This window comes from Lepidothrix coronata, unplaced genomic scaffold (assembly GCF_001604755.1).
Source record: "Lepidothrix coronata isolate B3197 unplaced genomic scaffold, Lepidothrix_coronata-1.0 Scaffold52, whole genome shotgun sequence".
In the NCBI taxonomy this organism is placed as follows: domain Eukaryota; kingdom Metazoa; phylum Chordata; class Aves; order Passeriformes; family Pipridae; genus Lepidothrix; species Lepidothrix coronata.
This window is the reverse complement of record NW_016690232.1, coordinates 5,321,603-5,347,302: the sequence shown is the minus strand read 5'-3', so window position 1 is coordinate 5,347,302 and position 25,700 is coordinate 5,321,603. Positions and strand designations below refer to the sequence as shown.

At 52.2% G+C, this 25,700-nt stretch overlaps 2 protein-coding genes across 7 annotated transcripts in view; both read right to left on the bottom strand.

Annotated features, from left to right (window-relative positions):
- Positions 1-2,437: 2,437 nt before the first annotated feature.
- On the bottom strand, positions 2,438-11,501 carry KIAA0040 (KIAA0040 ortholog). The gene is made up of 2 exons (XM_017815883.1): positions 11,463-11,501; positions 2,438-5,657 (listed from the first exon to the last, which is right to left on the bottom strand). The coding sequence occupies exon 2, from the start codon at positions 5,555-5,557 to the stop codon at positions 5,222-5,224; it is 336 nt and encodes a 111-aa protein (XP_017671372.1). The 5' UTR covers positions 5,558-5,657; positions 11,463-11,501; the 3' UTR covers positions 2,438-5,221.
- TNR (tenascin R) overlaps positions 7,283-25,700 on the bottom strand; it is a 45,832-nt gene continuing 27,414 nt past the window's right edge. For 4 of the 6 annotated variants that reach the window (XR_001874986.1, XM_017815878.1, XM_017815881.1 and 1 more), the window contains one exon: positions 20,391-25,279. Coding sequence is in view for 4 of the 6 variants with exons in the window: in XM_017815878.1 (XP_017671367.1) it covers positions 25,160-25,279 (120 nt within the window). In the remaining 2 variants the exon portion in view is untranslated. Of the gene's footprint in view, positions 7,295-20,151; positions 20,155-20,390; positions 25,280-25,700 lie in introns of those variants that run through there. The other 2 variants (XR_001874985.1, XM_017815882.1) reach the window with 2 other exon arrangements.

The following is a 25,700-nucleotide window of genomic DNA, read 5'->3' as shown; positions in this document are numbered from 1 at the left end:
AAAATATTTCTATCTTCTTTGCTTTGGGTGGCAGAATTATTTTTCTTCCCATTTAAACGAAGCATTTTGTATGGAGAGAGAGCATTACCCAGTCCCAGAGTGGGGCTGTGCAAATTAGGTCTTTGGGGTCTGCTCCAAAACAGCGATGGGCACTGTGTGATCTCTTTGTGACCTAACTCTGTGAAGCACTTAACTGATCTGTGCTTGCTGAGGAGAGTGAGCTCGAGAGTTGTCTCCCAAAGGTGAGAACTAAGTTCTTCACAGAACTTTCAGGGCTGTGGCTCTTGTGTGGGTGGGCAGGCAGAGAGACTCATCTGAGCTGTGTTAGGATATCCAAGCCCTGGGCTGGGGGAAGGAGGAGACTAATGGTGAGAGGAGAGGAGAGGAAAATTGCACTTGAAGTGCTCTGCAGGCTCTGTGCTAAGAGCATGAGAGAAGGACACAGGAAGGCGATGAGGGCTCTTTACTGTGAAGTGCTTTCTCCCTGCTGCCCACTTGTCTGTAGGCAAGGACAGGTTTCAGTCTGTTCAGTTAAAGGGCACAGTGAAGTCATCAGGAATAAGACTGAGAGGGAGAGGAGGACTGATCTCATGCACAGCCCCTCTGAAAGTAAGTCCATGCTCTAAAAAAAACATAGGTGTGATTTTTCCCAGCAGCTCTTTCTTGTGCAGGGACAAAATATAACCCTCTCCTAGAGCTGAATTCCAGCTGGAAGAAGGGAGTATTCTCTTAAGCGGTACGAGCTTTGCATTTCAGAACTAAAGGCAAATGGGACACTTTATTTTCAGTTTCTGAGAAGGGTTTACTTGTTGCTCCTGATTATGTGCCCTTCTTCCACCAGGAAGGGCAGTCAAAGGGACGGCTGCTGGAAAGATATTGTGCGAAGTCAGTACTCCCGAACAGCCACAGGATGGCACCGTCTCTTCACGCTAGTGCAGGAAAAGCTTCCCCGTATCCAGCTGACGTCTTCGGAAAGACCTTTTCGGGGTTAACGAGTCTGTGTTACAGCCTGAGAGGCTGGGACTGCTCAGATAATGCGGCTTGTTTGCCTTAAGGAACTGGCTGTTCTGGTTTTGAGGCTCAGGCTAGTAGTAGTCGATGGGTAGTTCCATAAAAATGTCACATACTCTTACTACCCTTGTTTTGCTGCAATAACCGGCCTGGTGACAGTAATGGTGGAGGGCCGAAACGTTCTTGAAACCTCTGCCTTGCTCTGAGATCACTTAAATTTTATATTTTATATACTGGTTTGCAACACTCCCAGAGGCAGAAATTTGAATCCCAGAAGGATCCTCTCTGCTTTGGCATCACTGTGTTAATGAGGATTGTGTTGCTGGGTCCTACCAGCCAGGACCCATGTGTTATGATGTATCTGGGACCCCAGAGAAATGCTGCAGGATTTACCCATGAGGAGGAGGAGAGGATGCCTCTTCCTCTGTGGTGTGATTTGGAGAGAAGACTCAAGTGTTTTACTGCACTGGGCACTTGTTTGGGAAGCAGTGGTGGTACTTTTGGTTGCTGCCCTATGCTTTGTTGGCTGAATAAATAGTGGAACAGCCAGTGAAGATCCAATTCTTTCCTCATAGAGGGATTTAATGGGCCTCTATGTGGGGGGGACTTTTGCTTCCCCTCAATCTCTGGAGTGCTCCACGATGCTCAACCTCACCTCAATCCTGTATATTTCTAACCTAGGATGCAGATTCTGTCTTTTCCCTCTGCAGCCCAGGCTACCCAAGAACACCTGGCCCTGAATCCCGTGTCTGACATCTGAAGCGAAGCAAAGTGTGCGCTACTCCTTCCTCCTCCCAAAAGTGAGCCTTTGCCATTTCTAGCTGCTCCTTGCTGTGGTCCTGCATGCCTCTTACACCCAGCCTCAGCTCTGGAAGGTGCAGCTTGGTGCCTCATCCAGGTGAGAAGCAGGTTTTTAATTTCCACCCTCATGGAGGCAGAGCTCAGTGGTGCAGGATTTGGAAAGACTCTGCCCAGCAGAGCTGTGTGCCTGGTTCTGGGACTTGCCCAATACAGACAGCAAGCTGCAGACACTTTATCTGATCAAAACCAACTGGGGTTAAGCAGCCCATGCTGCTGATCCTCTGCAAGGAAAAAAAAAAACCCTCTGCAGCCCACCTCCTGCACCACAAACACAGCTTTTCTTCTTCCCACTACTTTTTGCCCTTGAGTGGAGGAGCTTGGCTGTGCTCATTAACAAGGCAAGGCCACTCAACTTGATTAAGTCGAGCTGTTTCTTTAAGAAAACGTCTCTGAGCTGCACAGCTGGATGCAGGCAGAGAGACTGCATGGCCTCTGCCTGCTGAGCTCTCTCTGGCTCTTATCTAGGGCCAGGACACAGATACAGGAAAGATCTCCCCACGAAAATAAACACGACCAAGAGATAGACACAGCATTTGTTTGCAGTTTAAGAGCAATTTATTTTTAGTTTAAAAAAAAAAATTGCACAAAACTCGTTTTGTTGTTCCCCCCCCGTTGCACGGACTTGTTTAGGCAACTTGAAGGCTGATACTGAAATGCAGTTGTGGGAGGCAGAGTGGAGGTGTCTGGAAAGTGGGAGCTGTACGACAAGAGTTTGTCTACCATGCATCTCTGGAGCCAGCCCCAGTGCTTTTTTGGGGTGGGGAGGCTTGGACCATCCGCTGGTCAGGTGAATCAGGTCAAGGTTGTATCCTGGTCCCTCCCTGCCTGGCCTGGCAGTGGTTTGAATGATGATTTTGGGGAGCTCTTGAAATTCAGACCTGGCTCTGAACTCCCCAAAGCCTGGAACTGGAGATGTGTGTGATGTAACACATTTTCTTGGCAGTTCTCTGGTTCTTGTAGGAATTGGTTGCCCTCGCCTGAAATGTTACCCGCTATCCCTTCTGGAGAAGGACCTTCCTGCAGGGAGCCCTGAAAAGCCCAGCAGCTCCACACCAGGTAGGCTGTGCTCTGCTAGTGCTGGCTGCCTCCATGCCCCTGCTTGTTTGAGAAGCTTCTGGCCACCCATGGTGTTTCCCTTTACTCTGATTTTTTTTTCAGTTCCTCCAGGCAGCACCACCCTGCCTCCAGGGCTGCTCGTGCCTCTGGATCACAGCAGGAACTCCTGCATGGGCAGCATTCCTGCCCGCAGTGCTTTGGCCACCCGCTGAGCACGGAGGCAGTACCTGGCTGGGGGAAAGGAGGGAAGGAAAACCAATATGAGTGCAGTGCTAATTCTCCAGGATCCTGGCTGGACTGGGTGTTTGGGACACAGACCAGAGCCATTCCCGCGTGTAATCCTAGGATTACATGTGGCAAATCCTAATTTTTTATACCATTATACGTTGCTTCCTGTTTTGGAGAAGAAGGGACTCACTAATTTCAATAGTAACAAAACAAGCTGGAAAATAAGGCACATATGGGGTCAATTTAAAGGGCTGTGTGAGGAGGAGGCTGTTCCCAGCACAGCCACACGCAGCCAAACCCCGTGACGTGATGTGGCCATCCTGGCCCTGCCTGTGTCGGACAAAACAGGCTGTGCTGGGACTGGGTGGCACAAGCAGCCGCTTCCAGGCGGTGGCTTTGTCCCCCGGGCCAGGGGAAGGTGGCATTGCCTGGGCTGGAAGCGGTTGTGTCCGGCAGCTCCGTCCGGGCTTGCCCACGTGGGTTTGGCTGCTTGTTCCCCAGATGTCTGGCTCTGCCTGGCAGCTCTGGTCTGCTCCAGCAGCTTAGGAACTGAAAGGAAACCGAAGGAAGGCATCTAGTGTACAGACAGGACAAAAAGCAGATGTGGTGAGGCTTCTCGTTGCACACATGCATCTCTCGCTGGCAAAACAAGCTGGGGGAGACAGAGACTGGTGGAGGGGAAAGACACAGGAGACTCCCAGCCCACAGATGGGCACACAAGTCTAGGGGAGCAGTGGCAAAACCCCAGCAGGGGTGAGAGCTGTGGGTGGTTCCATTAGCTGCTGTGCCCGGCTGAGCCAGTGTTCCAAGGGACATGAGGATGGACAGGGGTGCAGGGTCCAGCTGTATGATGGATCCCGGGGTAAGGGATGACTGTGGACATGGAGTTTACTTTGCTCATACAACACATTCCAAATCCCAGCGCTGTCCAGCCTGACAGCTGTAGAGAAGCCCTCAGTGTGGCACACAGAGGTGCCCATGTGGCATTGGCTCGTGGGTCTGTGTGTGTCTCCTGTGTGGCACAAGGGCTGCAGGGAGAGAGGACAGCTGAGTGTGCCAGGACAGCGTGTCTGCTGCTTCAATACCGCTTCGGTGTGCCCAGCCCTGCTCCAGAGGGGCCTTTGGTCCTGCTCTTCTTTAGTAGTCATTCAATAAATAACTCTAATGCCCGTAGCTAAGCTTTTACACAGCCTCAGCTTGTGTTTCCGCTCTTGCAGTAGCGTGGTGGGCTCTTTAATGGCAAGTTTGTATAAAAAAAGTCTTTCAAGGAAGGGGGTTTTTTAAGTGCTGGTGCAAAAGGGCTGGTCTGGCAGCCTCCTCTCTCCTCCCTGCCTCTAGCCTGGGTGGCCAGGCATCCTTCTGCTGTGCTGCCTTAGGATGGTGTCATGAGGTCTCTAAGGTTGGGCTGAGGGCATCTGGCTTCAGATGCTCTCAGGTGCTTTTGGTTGGGTAGCCAGGGAGATGGCACATCTTTGAGCTGTGGGGTAACTTGGTGCTCAGCTTTCTTTGCACCTCCAAAGCGAGCTGGGTTTGGACAGAGCCCAGACAGTTAAGCTGTGCCATCCCCAAGGCAGGGCAAGCAAACGAGGCGTGTCTGTGCCTGCTTCAGTCGTGGCTGTCTGTGTTTGAGCAGGGGGAGCGTGCAGGTGGTCTTTGGGTGCACGTTGTCCTGCGCACCCCTGTCTGTGCCACGGTGCCTGTGCTTGCATACGAGTGCAGAGGGAGAGCCTGCCCCCCATTCCCTGGGTGCCAGCCTGGTGAGTGTGCGCTGTGCTCGTGGCAGGAGGCATGTATGGCCCAGTGGCAGGTCACCCTTGCATGCTCACCTGTCCTTTGCAGGGGTCTCTGCCCCTGGGCATGGTGTCAGGGTGGAGGAAAAGGGGCTTGTATAACCTGTGCCTGACTGCCTTGCTCTCTCTGCTGGCCCTTCAACAACCTGGGCTCAGCCTCTGTCAAAAGTCACCACAAAGTGGCAGCAGCTTTGGCATCTCCCCGCCCCTCCTGGTGCACAGCTGTAAGGACTGGTGGCATCTCAGAGGAGAAGGCCTGAACACCCTCCTGTCTGCTAGATGGGCAGGGAGGGCCTCTTGTCCAGCAAGAGCAGCTTGGGCTGAGCTGAGATCCACAGGTCCTCTTCATCCTGCTTCTTCTTCTTCTTCTTTTTCTTCTTGTTCCTCTCGGCGTGCAGCTGCCCGTTGCTGCTGGGGCCCCCTTTCCTCGAGGCTTCTCTCCTCCGTCTGCAGAAGCAGCAGTGGCAGCAGATGAAAATGAAGGCGATGAGGACGACCAAGGGCAGACCCAGCAGCACGGCCAGGCAGACGGTGTTGAAGATGCCTTCCTCATGCTTGGTGCGGATGAGCTCCAAGATGGAGTTGAAGAAAGAGCTGATCTTCTGCTGCATGTCGGCTTCTGAGTAGGCTGCTTGCTCTGCAAAGGTCCCTTGGGATACCTTCAGCTCCTGTAAGCAGCTTGTGGGCTCCACAAGCGTCCTGGGATGGTGCCTGCAGAGACAAGAAACTACAGGGATCAGGTGCCTGCTCCCTCAGTAGTTTTCTCCATGGAGCTGCCAGCACAGCCTAAGCCTCAGCAGGGTAAGATGTCTTCTGTCTTAGAGGGGTCTGGGGTCATGGGGGATGGACTATGCTGCCTGCCATGTTCCTTTGGGTTTCTCCATCTGAGAAACATAGCCTTCTATATCCTAGGATTCTTTTTTTGGTGGTGGGGATGGACAAGGAGGGCTTTGGGCATCCCTTCTTGCCTTGGCATCTGGCTGAGCACAAATCCTGCCCTTCTGCACTTACATCTCAGGCCTCGCTGAGCACCAACAGCACCGACCTCTTATTAGTCCTTTGTAGGGCTTGTTTCTCAGCAGAGGAAATACTTCTGCAGGAGGAGCTTTGCTGTCTAGGAAGGGACTTGCCTGATTCAGGTAAGGGACCACTGTGGAGAGCAGTGCCACCGTTGGAGGCAGGACTCCACATGTCACAGGTCTCCCCTTACCCCCAATCCATCCTGGGACGGGGTATCCTTGGACAGACTGTTTGTCATGGGCTGGGATGGGCAGCATAGAGGCAAGGAGTGCCTGTCCCAGGCACCACGCAGGGTCATGGTCTGGTCCTGCTGCCCCGACACCCAGGGCACTGCCAGCCAGGTTTGGGGTGGCAGCTGTGGTTAAACCACCTGGATTTCTGATGAGAACCATGGTCATGGGACTCACAGGCAGCACTCAGGTGGGTGGACCCTGATGGGCTGCCTCTCTGCACCCAGGGCTGGCCACAAAGGCGGCAGCAGGGGAGGATAAGGGTTGGCTGGGGATGGAGGAGCTGCCGCCGCCATGCCTCACCTGGGAATTGCTCCAAGGGTTTGGGTAGGGCTGAGGAGCATTTCTGTGGCCTGACGTAAGGTTTTCCTCTTCCCTCAGGGAGGGAGAGGTGCTGCTGAGTGGCAGGGCTCCCAGGGAAGCCCTCCTGCAGGGGCAGGGAGCTGCTCAGGCTTTCCTCCTCCCCTGGGGCCAGGCAAAGCTCCTGGGGGGGTCTGAGTAGGGCAAAGGGCTTTGTGGGTGAGTCTGCAGTTCTGGCTCAACACAGGGGAGACCAAATTAGAGGTTGTACAGACAAAGAGCTGGCAGGGCAGTATCGGGCTCTAACACCCTGTTTCACCCTCACTCAGCATTTTACATCGGTGTCTTTGCCAGCCTTTGAGACTCAAGCCCCGCAGCGTCTTGAGGGAATGCTGAAATCCCCATGTGCCCAAGAGGAGAAACTAAGGTGCAGTCAAAGGAAAACCAACACTTCCACGTAACAAAAACTTGAAAGGTACAGCTTGAATTCCAAAGGTGTCCCAGAGGGGTCGCTCCACTTGTCCCTTGTGACACCAGCTCCTTGACTTTCCCTCGGGCAGCTCTCACAGAGCTTGGGGACCTTGGGGGAGGGACAGGGGGACCCAGGCTGGGGCTGGTTCCAGCTAAATCCTCCTTGTCCGTAGCACTGCCCTTCCTTCCTTTGCATCGCATTTATTCCTGCTGTGGCACCTGCTAAGGGATGCTCTCTTGTATAGAGCGTTTTGGGATCCTCCAGTTCACCCAGCCAGCACATGCACTGCTCATCCTCCCCCTTCACTCTGCAATTACACCACGCTCCTAACGAACTACCGAGCCATCAGCCTTGCCCAAAAAGGAACCACCAGTCCCACCCAGCCCTAACCACAGCCTTAGTGCCGCTGCTGAGGCAGGAGATGCTGGGCAACTCCCAGAAAGGTGGCTCCCCGGGGAAAACCCACCTTTGGAAACACTGTCCTGGGACCTACAAGGCTGTGTGGGGTCTTGTTTCACCGGTCACCCCTATCTGCTGGCTTTTGGACCTGACTGCCAGGACCCCAAGAGCTGAATCCCCAGCAGAGACACCGAGGCCTCAATCTGGGATTCTAGAAGTGCTCAAATCCTGTTAGAAGTAAGGGGTTTATCCTCCGTGCCCCTCACAAAATTGGTTTGTTCTGCCCAAGAGCATAGCTGAGCTGGCCCCAATTAGCTGGTGGTTTCTTTTTTGAACATGAATTTCTGTGGGTGTCTTTTAAAAAACCTCTCATTTGAGATTTACCAAATGAAATGCAGCGCTCTGGGAGGTGGTTTGGCCTTTGGCTGAAAGAAGTTTATTATTATTATTATTATTATTATTATTATTATTATTATTATTATTATTATTATTATTATTATTGCTGGATTTTTGTCCAGTCTGCTTGCATCTTTCAGTTTCCGTTTGCTAGAAAAGGAATTTATATATATATATATATATATATATATATGTATATATATATATATATATACACATATAGAGAGAGGTTTTTTTGGAGGTAGACAAGCAGAATGGCTTGCACCCAGGAGGAGGAATGCTCTTGTGAGAGGCAGAAGAGCCTTTTCCACCCAACCTCTGTTGCTGAGCAGCTTCCCAGCCTTGGGAAAGCAGCTGCTCCCCACATTCCCTCATTCCACTCAACAGAGGACAGTAACATCATCATCATCATCCCCACCTGAGAAATCATGGGCTACCACTCAGAGACTCAAATCCTATCCATCCTCTTCCTACCCCCTGCCTGCAGCCAGTGGGGCACATCCCAGATCTGCTTTTGCTCACAGGGCAGATAAGCAAGAGGCACTTCTTAAAGCTGATCCCTGTCCTGACCTTCATCCTCTGTGAGGCTTTTTTTTGGGGGGCAGCTGTAGTAAAGGTTAAACTGCAACACAAACAAACAGAGCAGCTTTTCCTCAGCCTGAATCATCCAAGTGGTGCAGGTTTGCCATTTATCCATAAATACCCTGACAGCTCATTATCCAGGCATGAATACTGGACGCCTATGATACACTTGACTCCAAAAAAGAAGTCAAAAAACCAAACAAGCCCAAAACAACAACTGCCTTAATTTCAGACAAAACAGGATGTACAATTTTATTCCTGCGCAGAGCTGCTTTATATTTATTGCCTCTAAACTTCTGGGGAGGGAAAGAGGGCTGGAACTTCCTTTTAAACTTGTAATTAATTGTTTGCAGAGGAAAAAAAGAAAGCAAAAAAAAAAAAAAAAAAGGCAAAGCCCTTTGAAATGCTTCCACTTTAAACCGGAGCTGAGGCCCTGGCTGTTCCTGGGAAGTGCCCAGCTGGGGATGTGTGGCCATCCTGGGCAAGCCCAGATGTGGCTGAGCATCCCTTGGAAGGGGAAGGTGGAGGTACCTGCCACCACCCTGAGCAAGCAGTGCCCAAATCCCAGAGCCATCTTCCAGCATGGCCACGCAGCTGCTTTTCAAACGCTTTTTCTTTTTGGTGCGTGCATCGCTTTTTGTTTTGTAGATGAAGGGATGTCTGTGTGCTAAAGAAAGGGGTTCTTCATATTTAAAAAAAAAAAAAAAGGTGGGGAGGGGAAAGTAGAAAAACTGGTGTCTTTGGAGCTGGCAGCTCCAAGGGCAGAGGGGTTACCCAAGGCCACCCATTGCCAGCTGAAAGCCCGAGTGCACAGTGTGGAGCTGCATTTAGGAAAAATCTGTGCTGCTGCTCAGTTTGGTGCAACAGCAACATCTCCCTTTAGAGAAGGGATGAACGGGGACAGCTGCCTCCACACTGTGGTCCAGGATGGGTGTGGACCGCCAGCTCAAAGCACATGGAGCTGCCACTGGGAGGTCAGCTGTTTTTTGGGTCAAGATATGGGCCAAAGAAACAGGGCCAGGGAGGCCCTGGGAGACAGGGCTGTGTCTTGGGGAGGGCAGTGAAGCGCCCTGCTAAATGAGCTCTTTGTTTTTGGGCAGCCGGTGCTGGCAGGGTCAGGGGAAAGCTGACATGGAAACTTGCTTGGGAACTCCTGTGGCCAGGGATGGATGGCTCCGCCTGACAGCAGCTCTGCATGGTGAGGCTCTATGCCACTTGTGTAAGTTTTAATCCAACACGAAGTCCTTTAATCCATCTTGGCTTCGAAAGAGCCAGTTTGCAAGGGTGGGGAGCATGTGCCACTCCTCCGGAGTTACGGGCGGCCGTGGGTGGAAAACAAGCTCCCTTTGAGGGCAGGTTTGCGATGGCACCGCAAACCGTCGGCGGCGCACAGGGCTTGCCTGGCTGAGGGGAGGGGTAAAGGCTGCCAGCCCGAGTGTGGGGAAACCAAAACAGAGGGGTTGCCTTGGCAATGCTGGCTTGTCCACATCCTGTGCACTGCAGAGCGACCGCAACCGGGGATGGAGGTAGAGTTTGCAGAAAAGCTGCAGTTTGCTAGAAACTGCTACGCTGGGTCACCATGGTAGAGGGGAGAGAGCTGGAGGTGTTTCAGGACCTGATTTTGCTGGTTAAGGTCTCTAGGCTTAACCCTCAACAGGCTCTTATGTCTGCATGAAGTTCCCTCCAGCCTAACAAAGCTCAACCTGCTCCTCTCAGCTGAGATGCTGCCTGGCTCAGGCAGGAATGGGGCTGCTCTGAGGTGCCCCCTGCACCCATGGTGAGAGCAGGGGTAGCTCCGGGGGACAACTGACAACTTGCTAAGTAGTGAAGAGCAGGAATAGCGTTATTAAACACAACCATTTCCTGCTGTTACTGGCTTTATGTCAGCTTTCTACCGACTTTCCATGGCACCACTGACAGCTGTGGGTCAGTCTGGGAGAGGCTAATTTCTCTGTTGCAGCCTGTGAGCTCCCTGATACACCCAGCAGAGACACAGCTGTGGTGTCACACGAGTGGCATCTCTTTTTCCCCACTTGCACCTGCAGACTTAAAGGAAAACCGGATGAAACCTGACACCGAGGGTGTGCAGTTTCCTTAGCAGGGATTGCACGTTGCTGTTTCGGAAATGGTGACTAAGAAGAGTTTTGCCGTCGATCTCCCAGAACTCACAGCAAGCTATGGAGACCTTCCTCACACGTAAAAAGCAAACACCAAAAGCCACCACCCAGCAAACACGACCAGCTACAGCTTCGTCTCATTCCCACCACCATCAAACCTTCCTGCCAGAAGCCGCGTGTAGATCTTTCATCCCCTAAAGGGAGCGATTTGGAAAACTACTGATACGAACGTCGGATAAGAGAGTTAAAGTGAAACTATTTTGCAAGCTGCTGCCTGGAGCCCACTCGGCATCACCGGCTGCACACGCGCGGCTGCCGTCGGCCCGGGGATCGCGGCGACTCTGGCCAAGAGACCAGCTTTGAGTTTAGGTGAGCGCCACTGTCACCCCCGGCAGCACCGGGAGCTCCTCTGAGCCGTCCCGGGCTCCCCCAAACTACGGTACAGGCAGTGCAGGCGGGCAGCAGCCCCCACCCGTGGCCCTCACTGGGGTGGATCTCGTGTGGTTTTGGTCACAAGAGGCTCAGAGGGCTGTCGGAGAACTTGTGGCTGCCCCATCCCCGGAAATGTTCAGGGCCAGGTTAGACAGCAGGTTGGAGCAACCTGGTCTGGCAGAAGGTGTCCCTGTTTCACGGCAGGGGGGTTGGAACTAGGTGGTCTTTAAGGCCCCGTCCAACCCAAACCGTTCTAGAATTCTGTGCTGTTCAAAATGTGTGGATGCAGCCTCCGGCTCCGGTGCCCCGAAACCCCGGTGATGGGCAGGCCGCCCCTGACACACCTTCCCTGAGAACTTGTCGCTCCTCATCGCCATTTCCCCAGTGCCACCGTCCCCACCGCCCCTGCCCCGGTGCCCACCCCACGAAGCAGAAGAGTTGTCCTTAAAAACTTATAAAAAAAAAAAAAAAGAGGAAAGCCCTGGATTTGGGTAACACAAAGCCGAGGATAACGCCCAGGTAAGCCCAGCCCTGGGACCCCCCTCCAGGGTACCCCCCCCCGACTTACCTCTGTGCAGCAGCCCCGTCCCGGCAGCTGCTCCGGCGGCCGGAGGAAATGGGACGGCCCGTCCCGTCCCGTGGAGTCCCGCCCCTGGCCCGGCCCCGCCGCCCGCCCGGCCCCACCTGGGGCTGCCCCCCCGCCACGGCCCCGCGTGTCCCATCACGGAACCCCAAAACTGCGAGGGGGGGAGCACACCCCGGGCGCTGCCAGGCTGAGGGGTTAGGCTGGGAGAGAGGCGGGGAGGGGGCACAAACCGGCCCCGAAGCTGCTGGGGGGAGGGAGGCAACCAAGTGTTTCCCTCGCTTTGGTGCAGCGCAGGTTTGCCAAGAAGCGTTTTTGGAGGACAGCAGGGAGGGTTGCGAGGTGGCGATGCTGCTTCTGTAGTGGGGAGCACAGGGTAGAGCTCCAGTTCCCCAAGAACATTGACAGGAGTGCCACCCTGCACCCTGTGACCACTGCCACCCTGTACCCCATCACTGCCACCCTGCATCCTATCACCACTGCCACCCTGCCACCACCATCCTGAACCCTGTCACCACTGCCACCCTGCACCCTGCCACCACCACCCTGAACCCCGTCACCACTGCCATCCTGCACCACATCACCACTGTCACCCTGCACCCTGTCACTGCCTCCTTGTACCCTGTACCCACCTGCACCCTGCTACTGCCACCCTGAACCTGGTCACCAACCCCCACATGTTGTCACCCCTACACTGCCCTGATATCCACCTTCTGTCCCTGGGAGGGGGACACTGTAGCCAAGCAGGAGGTGATGGAGCATCCCCACGGGAGGGGACACCCTGGGGGCTGCCCCTACACCCGGCAGCACTATGGGTGCTGTACACCCATGGATAATGAAGGATGTTTCAGCCCAGGAAGGGGGTTAGTGGCGGCCTTGGCAGTGCTGGGTTAAGGGTTGGACTCGATGATCTCAGAGGGCTTTTCTGACCTAAATGATTCTATGATTCAATATTTTTAAACTGTGATCCTGGTTCCATTAGGATTTCTAACCCCACCCTTCACTTGCTGCTTTCTTTCCATCTCATTTCTTTTTATCTCCACGTTGGGGATATCCAGGAATCACCGGATCCCATCTGCTTACCAGTCTGGGGGCTGAGCAGCCTCCATGCAGCGTTGTGGTGCTGACAGCTGGGAAAGCTGCGACTAGAAAAATGTTTTACTGGAATTTTTCTGGTTGGCTCGAATCCTTTTGGATTGCAAAACCCCCACACTTGCCCTCCTTGCCCTCCTTCATGCTCCAGAGCCAGCAGCTTTGCTTTTCTGCTTCGGCCTTGGCGCCGACTTGTCAGGCTGGGGTAGCCAGGGCTGCTTGACCCTTCGAGACTGCTGGAAAACAGCCCCGTGTTCCCAGTGCTGTGCCTTGGCAGCACCAGGACCAATGCTGTGGTGGGAATAGGAGGGAAGAGGGACAGAGAGGAGGGTGGAGGGATGGAGGCAAGTTGTCTGCCAGCCTGTACTGCCCTCCCTGCTGCTGCCTTCACCCTCCTGCTGGGGCCAGAGGGGTGAGAGACCCCCATAAACACACATTGTAGGCTACAGCTTGTGCTAAGCACCAGCTTGTAGCCTTTGGGAAGGTATTTGTGTCCTGTGGGAAGCACCAAACCTTTTTCCCTGAAGAATTGTTGCTTATTAACACCATGAACTTTTCCCTTGGTTTGATGTTGCAGAATGAAGATCCCTAGGCTTTGTATCTTGTTTGTGGCTCATTGCATCCCAGCTTACCTCACTCTGGCTCACCCCATTCCATATCTCCATGTACCAGCTCACCCCATCCTGTCCCCTCATCCTATCCCAGCTCACCCCATCCTGTCTCTCCCTGCCACATCTCACCCCATCCCACCTCTTTCCCCTCACTGAGCTGCAGCCCTTTCCTCGTTTGCAGGTACCAAATCCTCCTATTAAAACCACCTTCCCAGGGCACACAGGAGCCACCGGGGTGCTGACAGTCACCTGAGGGACAGCTGGCCCCTGTACAGCACCAGGTGGGATAACACCACCTCTGAAACTCCGCTCACAGGATCACCGCTCACAGGATCACCAGGAAATATTTATTATCAGAGCTCTCCAAGGGTGAGCACGGCTGGAAGCACCAGGCTCGGGGTGCCCATCCCTGGGACTGGGGGTTGAAAGCCTTGTCTGTCCCCAGTGCCTGGGAGATTTGCTTTGTTCCCTGGGCAAACAGCCCTGCTGGGGCTCTGGCTTTCTTGTCACTAATTTAATTTGGCAGGGGCCTCACCGAGGGAGGAGCTGCCAGTCTGGGCACCTTCCCCAGATTTTGGGGGGCCCCTCTGAGCACGGTGCTTCAGCAGCCTCTTGGCTTCAGGCAGGAGCATTGTGGTGACGTGGCAGAGGTGGTGGGCACTGACGGTGCTGATGTCTTGGGATGCTGCTGCCTGTAGAGGAGAGTCTTGATGCCATCAAGGATAGTGATACCATTAAGCTGAGTTGGGAAGCACTGGATAGACTTTAATGAAACTTAGAATTAATGCAAGAATATACAAATATAATCAGTCAGACCACTGTCTAATGCAGCATGCTCTTCCTTATAACTGACCTTTAAAGGTTGCTTCCAACCCAAACTGTTCCGTGATTCCACAGTGGTCCATAGGAGATGCTTTGAACAAATCTAAACACTATTTGATGCCTGACCTTGTGGATATCTTCTGCAGCGAGGAGTTCCACAGCTCCTTTCCATGTGGAGTGGATAAAAGGTACGTTTCGGGGGGGATTTTTGAACCTGCCACCTCTTAGTTTTGTTTGGCATGCAGCATATCTGGGCTCCAAGGAATAGTGCTTTGTTTCTCAGAAACTTTACTGGGCGGGAGGAAGCCGTGACTCAGGCGCTGATGAATCACTGCAGCTCCTGATTATGCGTCTCCCTGCTTGCTGGTGCCCCTCAAGCACAGGAGCCCAGTGAGCCCACGCCAGGCCAGCTCCTGTCACATCATGGGATGTCGGTCTGAGCTCAGGCCTGGGACCAGCCGAAAATCAAATCCCACCTCCAGCCAGTTTTCCATCCGTCCTTCCCCAACTCCTTATTTCCATGTGAGATGAAAGGCTTTTCCATGTTGAAAAGCCCCCCTGATAATTTCCATTTCCTCCCAAGTTCCTTCAACCCCTAATTTAATGTGGAAAACACTACTCATTTTGCACTGAAAATAGAAACGCTCTCTTGCTTCCCGCTTGTTTCATTGGATTCATCTGATTTATTTACCAGTTTGCCCCATTACACAGCTGGGAGCTTCACTCTTGCCTTGAAAACAGCCAGCTGGTACCCAGAGCCAGTTTATTTGGACTTTTCTCGGCATGGTGGGATGGGAGGAGAAGCAAAGTGACTGCAGACATGATCACACCTTTCTTCCCAGCTGCTTCCTCTGCTCGTGATTTCTGTTTGCAGACACTAGTCTGGCTTAAAGTAAGCAATGGAAAACTCTGCTCCCGGAGAAACATTCCTCTCATTTTTCCCCTATGCTTCTGCTTTTTCCCCTCCCTCTCCCCCTCCCACAAAAAAGGCTGCAGTTTAAACACCAAAAATAACACACGCCTTGTCATGGGCTGGATAAAAATAGCAGCTCTTGGTATTTACTTTAGCAGCAGCAATGGGTTTTCTGGCTTTGGAGGAGAATGGGGAGTAGGGATGGGATGGGATGCAATGGGATGGTGACCCTTGGAGGGGGGTGGAGGACAGAAACAAAGCTGATATTCTGGGGAGAGCTGCTTCATCCTCTCCCTTGGTCGGCACCTGTTGGGCTCTGTCCCCTCTGAGAAGGGGGAAGCTCTGGGGGTGGGTTGGGCTCAGGTGTCCCAGTCTCACCTGGGTCCCACCTTGGGCTGGTTTGGGGCTGCCCTTAAGTGTTGGGGCTCTGTCCCATGTAAGGAGTGATGTGGACAAATGCTGCTCTTAGGGGAAATGCCCCCAAACCAGTGAGTTTTTGGGGTGCCTCTTCCCCACCCATCACCTGGGAGGCTTTGCAGCTGGGCTTGCTGAGTTGTGCCCGGATCTGTGGAATCCTCCCTCCCTAGGGGAGAGGAATGCCGGGGTGGGGAGCAAGGTGGGGTCCTCAGGTGCCTTCTCAAATCCTGCTTGATGCTTGTGTTGAGAAATCTGGGGTACAGGGACCTGCGACGGGCTGAGGAGGAGGAGGAGGGTACGTGTCTGCTCAGGGCATGTTTTGGTGTTCGAGAGGAGAGTGATGGGGCTTTGTGTTGGTTTAGAGCTGATTGTTTTGTGCGCGTGAGCCTTCAGGAACTCCTTCCTGAGGAAATCCTACGGGCAGCACTGATGGCAGGCGAGGGGGAGAGGAGACACCCCAGGGGGTGGGGAAAGTGCCAGGCGTGGCCGAGTCCCGGCAGAGTGACGTAGTGCCTTCCCATTTAGGAACGGCTCAAGGATCAGTTACGTGAAGGCCAGGGGAGGAAAAACCCATTGGTGAACGGGGGTGCTCCTTTCCTCAGCATGGAAATGGGGTCACCATCAGCATCCAGGGGCTGAATTTTGTGGAAGGTGTGAACCAAAGGCAGAGGAGTGAGTGACGCTCGGGCACAGCCCGGTGCCCCCAAGGACCAGTGTGTGTGCCCAGTTGTGGGAAGTGGTGGCTCGTGCCTCCTCCTGGAGCAGCTGCTCCTAGGGGTGTCCCATGCCAGATGAGTGTCAGATCTGATCTGCCCATGTTGATTTTTAGGTGAAAAACTAGTGGTGCCAGCTGTCCCCTCTGGCACAGTCCTTCCTTAGGCTCAGCCCCACGATGCTGAGGAGCAATCAGTGGCTGCCCCTTGGTGCCGGCTGAGCCGGGCAGGGAGAGCCACTCCTGCTTTTAAATGAAAAGCAGCTGCCAAATTTTTATTAGTATTTTGATTATTTTTATTATCTGTTTCTCTCCATAAGCCACTGCCATGGGGGAAGCTGTTCCCAGAGATCTGTGCTGAGCTGATGTCCCTCGGCTCAGGAGAGCATGAGGATTTTGGCTGGTGGCACTGGAGCAGTTGGGATGTTCTGTGCTACCCTTGGGGCTTAGCTCCTGCCTGGGAATGGGACTCTTTGACCTTTGCCCTTCACAGTTCAAAGTCTTCCTGCTCCTCATCTTGTTTGCTACCAGGGGCTTCGTGAGGAGGATGCAGCTGGGTGTCAGGGCTTGGTGGGCCCTCTCCCACCCCCCAGGAGGGAACCGAGAGTGAAATGCAAATCGTGGTGGGTGAAAGAGGGAAAAAACACCCAAGACCTTTCTCCTGGGGTTGTTTGGCCTCTTTCTGCCTCTCTGTGAGGGAGAGAAGGTTCCTGTATTTGGAGGGGAAAAGTCCCCCTCATGAAGGGGGGAGAGGCAGCCTTGGGTTGAGGTTGAGGAACCTATACGAGGGGTAAACAGGCAGATGCCGGCTGTTTTTGGCATGACTGGAGTGCAGCAAGGGGCCGTGGGACCAGGAGGAGGGACAGAGCCTGTCCCCAGGAGCAGGGGGACAGTGCTGCCAGTGATGCTTCTCCAGCCCCATCCCCTCTGCTACTCCTCTCCCAACTGCCTGCTTCCAACGCCTGCTCCTGAAATTCTTACAGGGAGGATTTCCCACTTCATCCCCCTCCTTCTCTCACTTTTAGGGAGGATTTTTCTCATAACCGTTTGCAGAGTTACTTCCTTCAGCCCCCTCTTTTGTTGTGGTGTCACCAAATGCAGGGGACAGTGTGAGGACAAGGGTGTGTGTCATGGTGAACAGAGGCAGTTTGTGTTCCCACCACATCCTGGTGTGCTCCGCCCTGCCAGCCAGCAGCCCTGCTGGGCCCTGCCGAGGAGCAGTGCTGGGGGCTAACCTGACTGCGAACAAGAGGATTAGCCATGCTGCTGGGAATAAGCCTGCTGTGGGAGGGCTGCAAACCTTGACATCCCTGCTGACAGCAGAAAGCAATCCAAAACACTGGGAGAGAGAGAAGCACTGCTGTAAGGATGTCCCTAATCACAGCCAGGATCTTGTCTCAAATATGATGTATTTGATGAGGATTTTTTAGCAGCCTTCCATTGCCTAAAGGGGCTCTTAGAGCTGGAGAGGGACTTTGGACAAGGGCCTGGAATGACAGGACAAGGGGGGATGGCTTCACACTGACAGAGAGCAAGTTTGGATTGAATATTAGGAAGAAATTCTTCCCTGTGAGGGTGGGGAGGCCCTGGCACAGGTTGCCCAGAGAAGCTGTGGCTGCCCCTTCCCTGGAAGTGTCCAAGGCCAGGTTGAATGGAGCTCTGAGCAGCCTGGTCTAGTGGAAGTTGCCCCTGCCACGGGCAGGGGCTTGGAACTAGATGATATTTGAAGGTCCTCCCCAGTCCAACTCTAGGATTGATTCTATGCTTATTGAAACAAGTTAGAAGCAGAAAAATTGCTGGCTGTAGTGCAGGGAAGGGGGATAAGCCTGTGGGCTGCTACTCACAGCACTCCTCATCCCAGGATGAGAGGACAAATCAATGAAATTTAAAAGCCCCACATTTAGATTTGATTAAAACAGATAATTCATAATTTTTTTTTACACTCTACATAACTAAGCTTTAAAGCTTGTAGCCCCAGGAGTTAAAAATATAAAAACGGGAATGAGGTTTTTAAAGGGATGATAAAAACATCCAGTCTTACGAGGAGGAATTAAAATCTGAAAATGTTAAAGATGGTGCTATAAAAATCCCATCCCTCAGGGTATAAAGCAACTGTGAATTTGTGGCACAAGGCTGCCCCTTCATCGACCTGCTCCAGCCTTGCTCCTGCAGGCATTGCCCCTCTTCCTGCCGTGCTCCTGGTTGAGCGTTTCCCTCGGGGTTTTGGGGGCCGAGGTTGCAGGTTGTGTTGTTGGGAATGTGTTGCTCAAGCTCTGGGTTTGGGATGGATGCCCAAGGTCCTTGCTGAGGACCTTTGTTCCACCAGCAAACATCAGCAGGGTGTACAAAGTTCCCGAGCATCGCTCATGCAAGAAGGGGACTTTGTGAGAGGGCTGTGATGAAATATCCCTGTATAAAGTGCAGCTGGGGGGGGCTGTGATGCTCCGTGGGGTGTGAAGTGCCCGAGGAGGAATGTGGTGTGCCCGGGAAGGCATGCTCTTGGAGAGCCTGGAAATGTGAGGTCCCACCACGTGTGGTACTGCAGGACTGTGTCTAGATTATAGTGATGGCTTTGAGCTGCACAAGGGCAGAGGGGGCCAGAGCCATGAGGGCACCTGTGATGGGGCAGGAGCTCCCCAGGGGTCAGTGCAGGGAGCAAAACACCTCCTTGGCTTAAGTAAAACTTGGGGCACTTAGGAAAGGGCTTGTGCCAGCCCTCACCCCCTTCTCATCCCATCTGAAACATGGAGTTGGGCTGTGACTCTCATTTTGGGAGGTGGGTTATGGCCCAGAGAGATGCTGTAGCTCCCCACGCACCTGCCTTCTCTGGGTACCACCCTCTGAGTGATATGTGCCCACCTCTCGAGATTGGTTATTGCAATAGGAGGACTGTGTGTCCTCCAGGTGAGCTTTTTTTGGGGTGCTCTGCAGGAAATGGAGGTGCTGAGGGCCTCACTTGGCCCCAGATGTGCTGAATGAGGGTTGCAGTGGAGGGTACTGCTCTCCTCTAAGGGACCAGAAATGAAACCCACTGAGTTAGGTCAACTGCTTGGCCAAGCTTGGCGAGACTGGGATGACAGGTGCTGGTGCAGGTAACCCTTCCTCCCCATTCCAACCCCATCTCCATCCCTCAGCTCCTCCACCCACAGGGGAGAGCCCCTGGGCTTGCCTGAAGGGTCTTCCGTGGCATTGACTCCCTTCAGACACAAAGAAGTTCATTTAATCCAGACAGTTGAGTCCATCAGGCTTCAGGCTTGGCTTTGGGTGTACTGAGGGTCGTGACCACGGTGGGGGATCCCCAACGCCCACAACTTCCCTTCTTTGTGTCTCGCAAATCGGACCGAGAAAGAGAAGTTGAGAAGCTGCTGCAAAGCAAACTCCCCTGTTTTGTCTCTCTGAAATTAAATTTAGAAAATATTGAAGTGGTGTGGCGGAAGAGCTTCTTTCAGGCTTTCTCATCCTGTCTGGCTACGTGTCAAACAAGAAAACCTAAGATGAGGAGGTTTAAATAAAGTCTGTGTGTGAAATGAGAGGAGAGTTTCAAAATCTTCTGAAAGTCATACTTGTCCCAGCGAGTTTTGCTAATCAGCTTTGGGGTTTTGTTTGTTTTTTCTTTTTTTATTTTCCACTGGGATCATGTTCTTCTGAAACTAGCCTTCCAATCTGTTTTTTTGGTGGGGTTTCCATCACGTAGGGAATAGACTGCTGTTTAAATTGGGAGAATGGCTGTGACTGAAGATTTCAAGGTTGTTTCTCTCCGCTCCCAAGCATTCATACCACGGCTTTGCTTTCTCTGGCTGGAAACTGCAGAGCCAAGAGCCTCTCTAGCTCGTGGGAGCAGCTAAAATTATTACCAAAACATCTCGTGCTGGGCTGAGGCCAAAGTGCAGCTCCCTGCCTTCCTGTGCTTAATGGATTGGCTGCACTGACCTGTCTTCATGGTCACTTTATTGCTATTTTTTTAACAGGATAGTTGGGGCAGGGGGGACTTGGGAGCCTCTGGTCTTGCCTCCTGCCCAAGACAGCCCTGGGTTTGGATGGGGTTGCTCAAGACTTTCTCCAGCCACCTACAAGGATGGAGATGCCAAAGTTGGGCTGCCCCAAAACTTCCTCTGTTTTTTTAATCCCACTGCATGTGCTTGGTCTCTCATCTGGCTCTGTTCCTCCAGGTTCGAAGGTGAATCTGTGTTAACAAGCCCCCCACGGTCCTTCTGCCATGGGATAACCAAGGATGAGGGACAGAACATGCATGTCCTCTCTTGGCATGAGGTCGGGGCTGTGATGCTGCTGGGCTTGGATGTACCAGGGCCCTGTTCCCATCCCACTCCCAGACAGGCACACAGCTCACTCCTTCAGTATCTTTTATTAATGTATAGAAAATGCATTAAAAAAAGGAACTATACATAGCCTAAGAGCGGTCAGGACTGAAAATACTAGTTAACAATGGTTAACAAGCGTCGATCCCATTCTCCGAGCTACGTTCTCATTACAGGGTGGGGAGGGTTGTTTAATATATTATTTATTTATATTATTTATTTTATTTATGCATTTATTTGCTTTCCTCTTCCCCCTCATTTGGTTGCATTGGTTTGTGTTTGAGTTCATCAGAACCTGTCCAAGGCATTTCATTGCCTCTGTTCTCCCTCCGTATTTATGGTTTTAAATTTTTTTTTTAACATATTAAATGTGTTTCCAGGGTAACACAGGGGGCTGCTTGTTTGTTTGTTTAGGTCTTTGTGTCACCCTCTTTCTGAGAAGCCACGGACATCTGGAGAGCTGCAGGCAGGGTATGGAGGTGGGTCAGGGCATCGGGATCTCCCCAGGGAAGGGCCTTTCCCTTCCCCTTAAGCCAAAACTCCCCTCCGGAAGGGGCAAGGAGCTGCCACCACCATCAGGGTTTAAGGAAGGGGGAAGGTGACCCTGGAGGGTGCTGGTGGTCCCCAAGGGGCTCTGTTGGATTTAATGGCCATCCCAGGGTGCTTGGTTTGAAGAAACAGGGATGGGCTTCTTCCTTGGCCTCGGGACAGAGCCCTTTGTTAGTGGGTGTAAGCATGAATTAAAGAGGATTTTTTGGGTGAGAGCTCTTTGCTGGCAGTGTCTGGTAAAGTCAAAACTTGTGGGTGTTTCTGGGGGGCACAGGGCAGGGGGTGTGCGGTCACCCCAAGGTGCGATGGTGGGGACATACCAGGAGGGCAGCTCTGGGTTGGGATGAAGGGCATGTGCTGGTGTGGTGATGCACCAGGCAGGTATTTTGGCTCCTGATGTATTTTGGCAGGTCACTCTGAGCCTGTTGTGGGCATGGGGACACCATTGGCTGAACCCTTACCTGCCACACCACTGGGGATGAAAGTGGCATGAGCTGTGGCTTTCCACACCCTGGCACTTCACCTGGGGTAAGCATCAATTTGGGAAGGAGAGAAGAGGTTGGGGCAAGGGTGCATTTAATCTGGTACTATGCTTTGAGATGCCCATGGTAAAGTACTGCAAAGACAAGGAGTAGAAGCAAAGGCTTCTCCCCAACCTTTGTGAGGATACTCTTACAGTATCCTCCTGCCAAAACCCAGCTACCCTTGGGGAAAGCCTAACCTCTCTCCTCAAAATTATTAATTTATAAATTGCTGTCTTAAGGATCACTTTGCTAAAAGCAGCTTTTCCTTTCAGGACATTTCTTTTTTTCTTTGGTTATGTTTTAGTGCAGTGTGCGTTTGGAAGGTGGGCTTGGAGAAGGGAAACAGAGGGAAATGAAAACTGGGCAAGAGATGAGCAAGTCCCTTGGTGTTTCCTTACAGGATTTTGGGGTTAGAAATAAGAGCCAAGAGGGTCCTGGGTGCATGTGGTGTTCTGCTGTGTGGAGGATCTGATGTGCTTCTTCCTGCCTCCTGTTGTATGAGGTGGCATCTCGTAGTGGCTAGAGTCGTTTGGGTGTTAGCTTCAGGTTCCTTTTTGGGCTCTGGGACAAGCCTGGGCCACTCGAGCCCAGGATGGCACAGCAGAGCCACCAGAGCCCAGTGATGGTTCACGTGCTGGAGCCGAGGTCTCTCAAGATGAGCACTGCACAGGATCCAGGCTTGGTTTCTGGGAATTTCAAGGCCAGACTTGTCTGGTTCGAGAATTAATTCAGAGAAAGAGTGGTGGAGGGTGAGGAGAAACTGTACTTAATCACCTGCTGTTCTGTAGCATCAACACTAAGCACAAATCTGCTTGAAACTGCTGTCAGGAGCTTTGTCCAAAAAAAAAAAAAAAAGAAAATTCATCAGGTAGTGATGAAAAATGAATTTCTGGAAAACTGTATCTTGTTTGTGGACAGTGTGAACAAGGGACAATGGCCCAAATGACTGGGTCATTGTTGCTGATTGTGTGCCTGGGCTTGGGTGGGGTTATCACCAGGAGAAAACCATGACGTGTAGAAGTCTTTCCTTTAAAAGACACAAGCAACTGTGTTTTACCAAGATAATGGAAAGACAACACCCTGGAATCACGTGTGAGGTCAGGGACCAGCACTTTATATATGTGGCATTGGAAGGTTGGATATTATCTCCCAAGAGTGCCCTTCATACTCAGCTATGGAGTTGGGTCCACTGGGCCAACTCATCTTGGTTACAGGACTTGTATCTCTCCCTCCTTCCTTGTGTCTGTCATCCCTTTTATATGTCAGTAAACCTGTGTAGTGAATAATCAGCCTTTTTGAGGATCTCCTTTTGAACCTCCTGGAAAAGCTTGCCATGCTTTGATTTTCTGTTTGAGTCATACTTTTGGGAAGAGAGTTTTCTTGCCTTCATCTTGGTTATGAATGATGAGCTCCAGTGTTTCCACTGATGTCTTTTTCTTTCGCCTGGGTAGGTAAGTAAACAGCACCATCCAAACCAGGTGATGAATTCCATCCACTGCCAATCTCTGCTCCTAGTTATAACCACTGCACTGTACAGCTTTGCTTAGGACACTTCTTGACTATAAATTCTTGATGGTGTTGGGAAAAATTGCTCTGCTGGTCTACTAGGAGGCTTCTTAGTTTTCAGTCTGTTCTACCTGCTGCTTTTTGTTGGCTCTTGGGACTTAAAACAGGGCTGGGTGCTCAGGATGTGTGACATGCTGCCATCTGTGACACTGGCCATGTCCTGCAAGAGATCCCATCATCTGCAGCCTCTGACTGACCTGTTCATCAGCTGGTTGACTTGTTGCCTGATTTAATGCTGATGGGAAGTAAGAAGAGATGCCTCATTTACATATGAGATGTTGCTGAGCTACAGCATCCTCTCTCCAGGTCAGACTGCAGCTTGTAAGCTGGCCACGTGGGGGGCTGGACCCTGTATCTAGTCTTGACCTTGGGGTTAGCAGTGATTCCGTGTGCCGGTACGTGGCACGGATGAGGAGGCTGCATTCCCCACTTAATGGCCCTCTTCAGCTCTGCAGCCATGGTGAGTAACGTCAGAACATTCAGGAGCGTGGCCGTGAAAGAGACACTGGCCTGAATTATAACCCACTGCAAAGATGCCTTTATGTTGCCATCTGGAAAATGTTTTTGAGACAAAGCAGCTTCAGTGTGATAAAAAGAAAACGCAGTGTTCAGCATTTGTAATGCTCCCTTGGCTGCGAACCCAGTGATGAGCTGCATTGTCCTTGGGCATGGGGACGCGTCCCTTCTCCAAGACCAGGCCAGTGACAATGCCCAGCATTGATCAGAGCCCTCAGCAGAGGGGTGACTCAAGCATGGTGGCCATTTGGGCTATGTGGAGGTGGTGTCAATGGCAACAGAGCGCAGCCAGAGCTATCTGAAGGGTCCGTCTTCCTTGAGACAGGAGAAGTTAAGGATGGGAAGAGCAAACTCATTAATTCTTCCAAGGGCCTTGAAGTGCTCCAAAATCTGAATGGACTAAGCCTTTCTTCCAAGAGGGGAAACAGTTGATTCCCTGTTAGAGAGATGGTGATACCAAGGCACTGAGATTTGTGTCCCTCTTCTGATGGCATAGAAGAGGGATGCTGTAGGAGAAGGAAGGGAATGTGAATTCCTCAGCTTGCACTTCTCTTCCCTTGGCTGCGTTGTCATCATTCCCTGTGTGCATGGAGGTCCATGAACAGGAGCACCTGGGCTGTGACAGCTGTTGGCTTCAGCCTGGGCTGTGGTTGTGTGGTAACTTTTGGTTGCTGCTCCTTCTCTGAGACCCTTTGGTTTGGGACCAATGACCTTGGTAAGAGAGAACATGGCAGAAATGTAAAAATAGCAGAGGAAATGGGCCCTAGGCTTCAGGGCCACAAGGAATGATTTTTCTCCCAGGTCTTCTAATTTAAGTCCTTTCTTCTGCATCAAGCTCAGCATAACCCAGGCTGACGTGCACCTGGAGCGGGACGAATTCAGCTCAGAGGAGTGGATAATGCATGTTGGGGCTGGTGGAGCAGCTCTTGTTCCCCTACACCCCGTGCCCACAAGGATGACTGTGGTCCCAATAGCTCGTGGGACCAACACACGAGCTGTGGACTCTCTGGAGTTTGCCTACATATGCAGGTATTTGCCAAGCCCTCTGGGTGGGATCTGTGAAAACTGGGGAGGGGGCGAGCCTTGCATTTGCTCATCCTCGCTTGGTCTCCATGTGTTCAGAGGCAGCCCACAGGGGAGAGACGGGCCTCTGCCTGCTGGGAGAGTTGTGTCTACAGGATGGCATGAAGCCTGGGACCTGCCTGCCAGGAGGGGACACAAGGCAGGGAGAGGATGGGCACCCCTGGCCATGACTGGGGTGGAAATGGCCGCACCAAGGTCCCTGTGGGGAAGGTTCCTGCCACAAGCCCCATGACAAACGTTCTAACAGGGTTTGCTGGGGATTTCTACATCTTTTAAAAAAATATCAAAAAAATCTGTCTCTTTCTCTTTCTTCTCATGTTAAGGGTCAGAGTATTGGGTTAGGGAGACTGGAAATTTGGTATTTCTCTGGGACAAATGCAAAGCAATGAGGTCTTCCCTTCCCCACGGCCTTTCCTTGTGCCGTGGTTCCCTCCAGTATTTGTGAGGGGCAGGTTACTATCTCAGACGAGTAGTAATTTTTTTTTCCCTTTTCATATTATAAAATACAAACAAATGACAGAAAAGGTCAGGTGGTGGGAGGCAGGAGGGGGTTCAGCTGGCTCAGAGCTGTAGGGACCGTCGCTTCCTCCCAGAGACGTTACGGTGGTTGTAAGGTCGCATCTTCATTTCCACAAAGGGGATGGAGAACTCGTGGCCTTTCCAATGGTACCAGTTAATCCCCTGGCAGGAGGGAGAGAAAGGCAGAGGGTAAAGAAAGATCCTAAGAAGAAACTAGTTTCTTCTAAAGAAGAAATTAGAGTGGGAGAGGAAGGAAATAAGATTGACTGCTGTAGAGAAGCCAGAAGGAAGAACTTGCTACAGCAGGAGCAAGAAACTCTCCTGCTGCTATGGCTTGACTGTTTTTTTTCCCTCACTGCTCAAAGGCTTCTGGTCAAATTTCACGTAGGTATTTTTTTTTTAAGGCAACACAACAAGATGCCCCGGCAAATGACCATGGCAGCCACTCTGAGGCACAAAGCATCAGCTCCCTTTGCTCCAGCTGGTGTGGGGTTACCCCAGCAGTGCCCCTGACCTGGTGCAGCGACCATGCAGCCCCAGCCCCTAGAAGAAATGCCAGGGGGTTTCACAGCAGCCCTGCCCT

Excerpts from the sequence above, each read along its gene's own strand:
- KIAA0040 (XM_017815883.1), bottom strand. The coding sequence starts at position 5,557 with ATGCAGCAGAAGATCAGCTCTTTCTTCAACTCCATCTTGGAGCTCATC.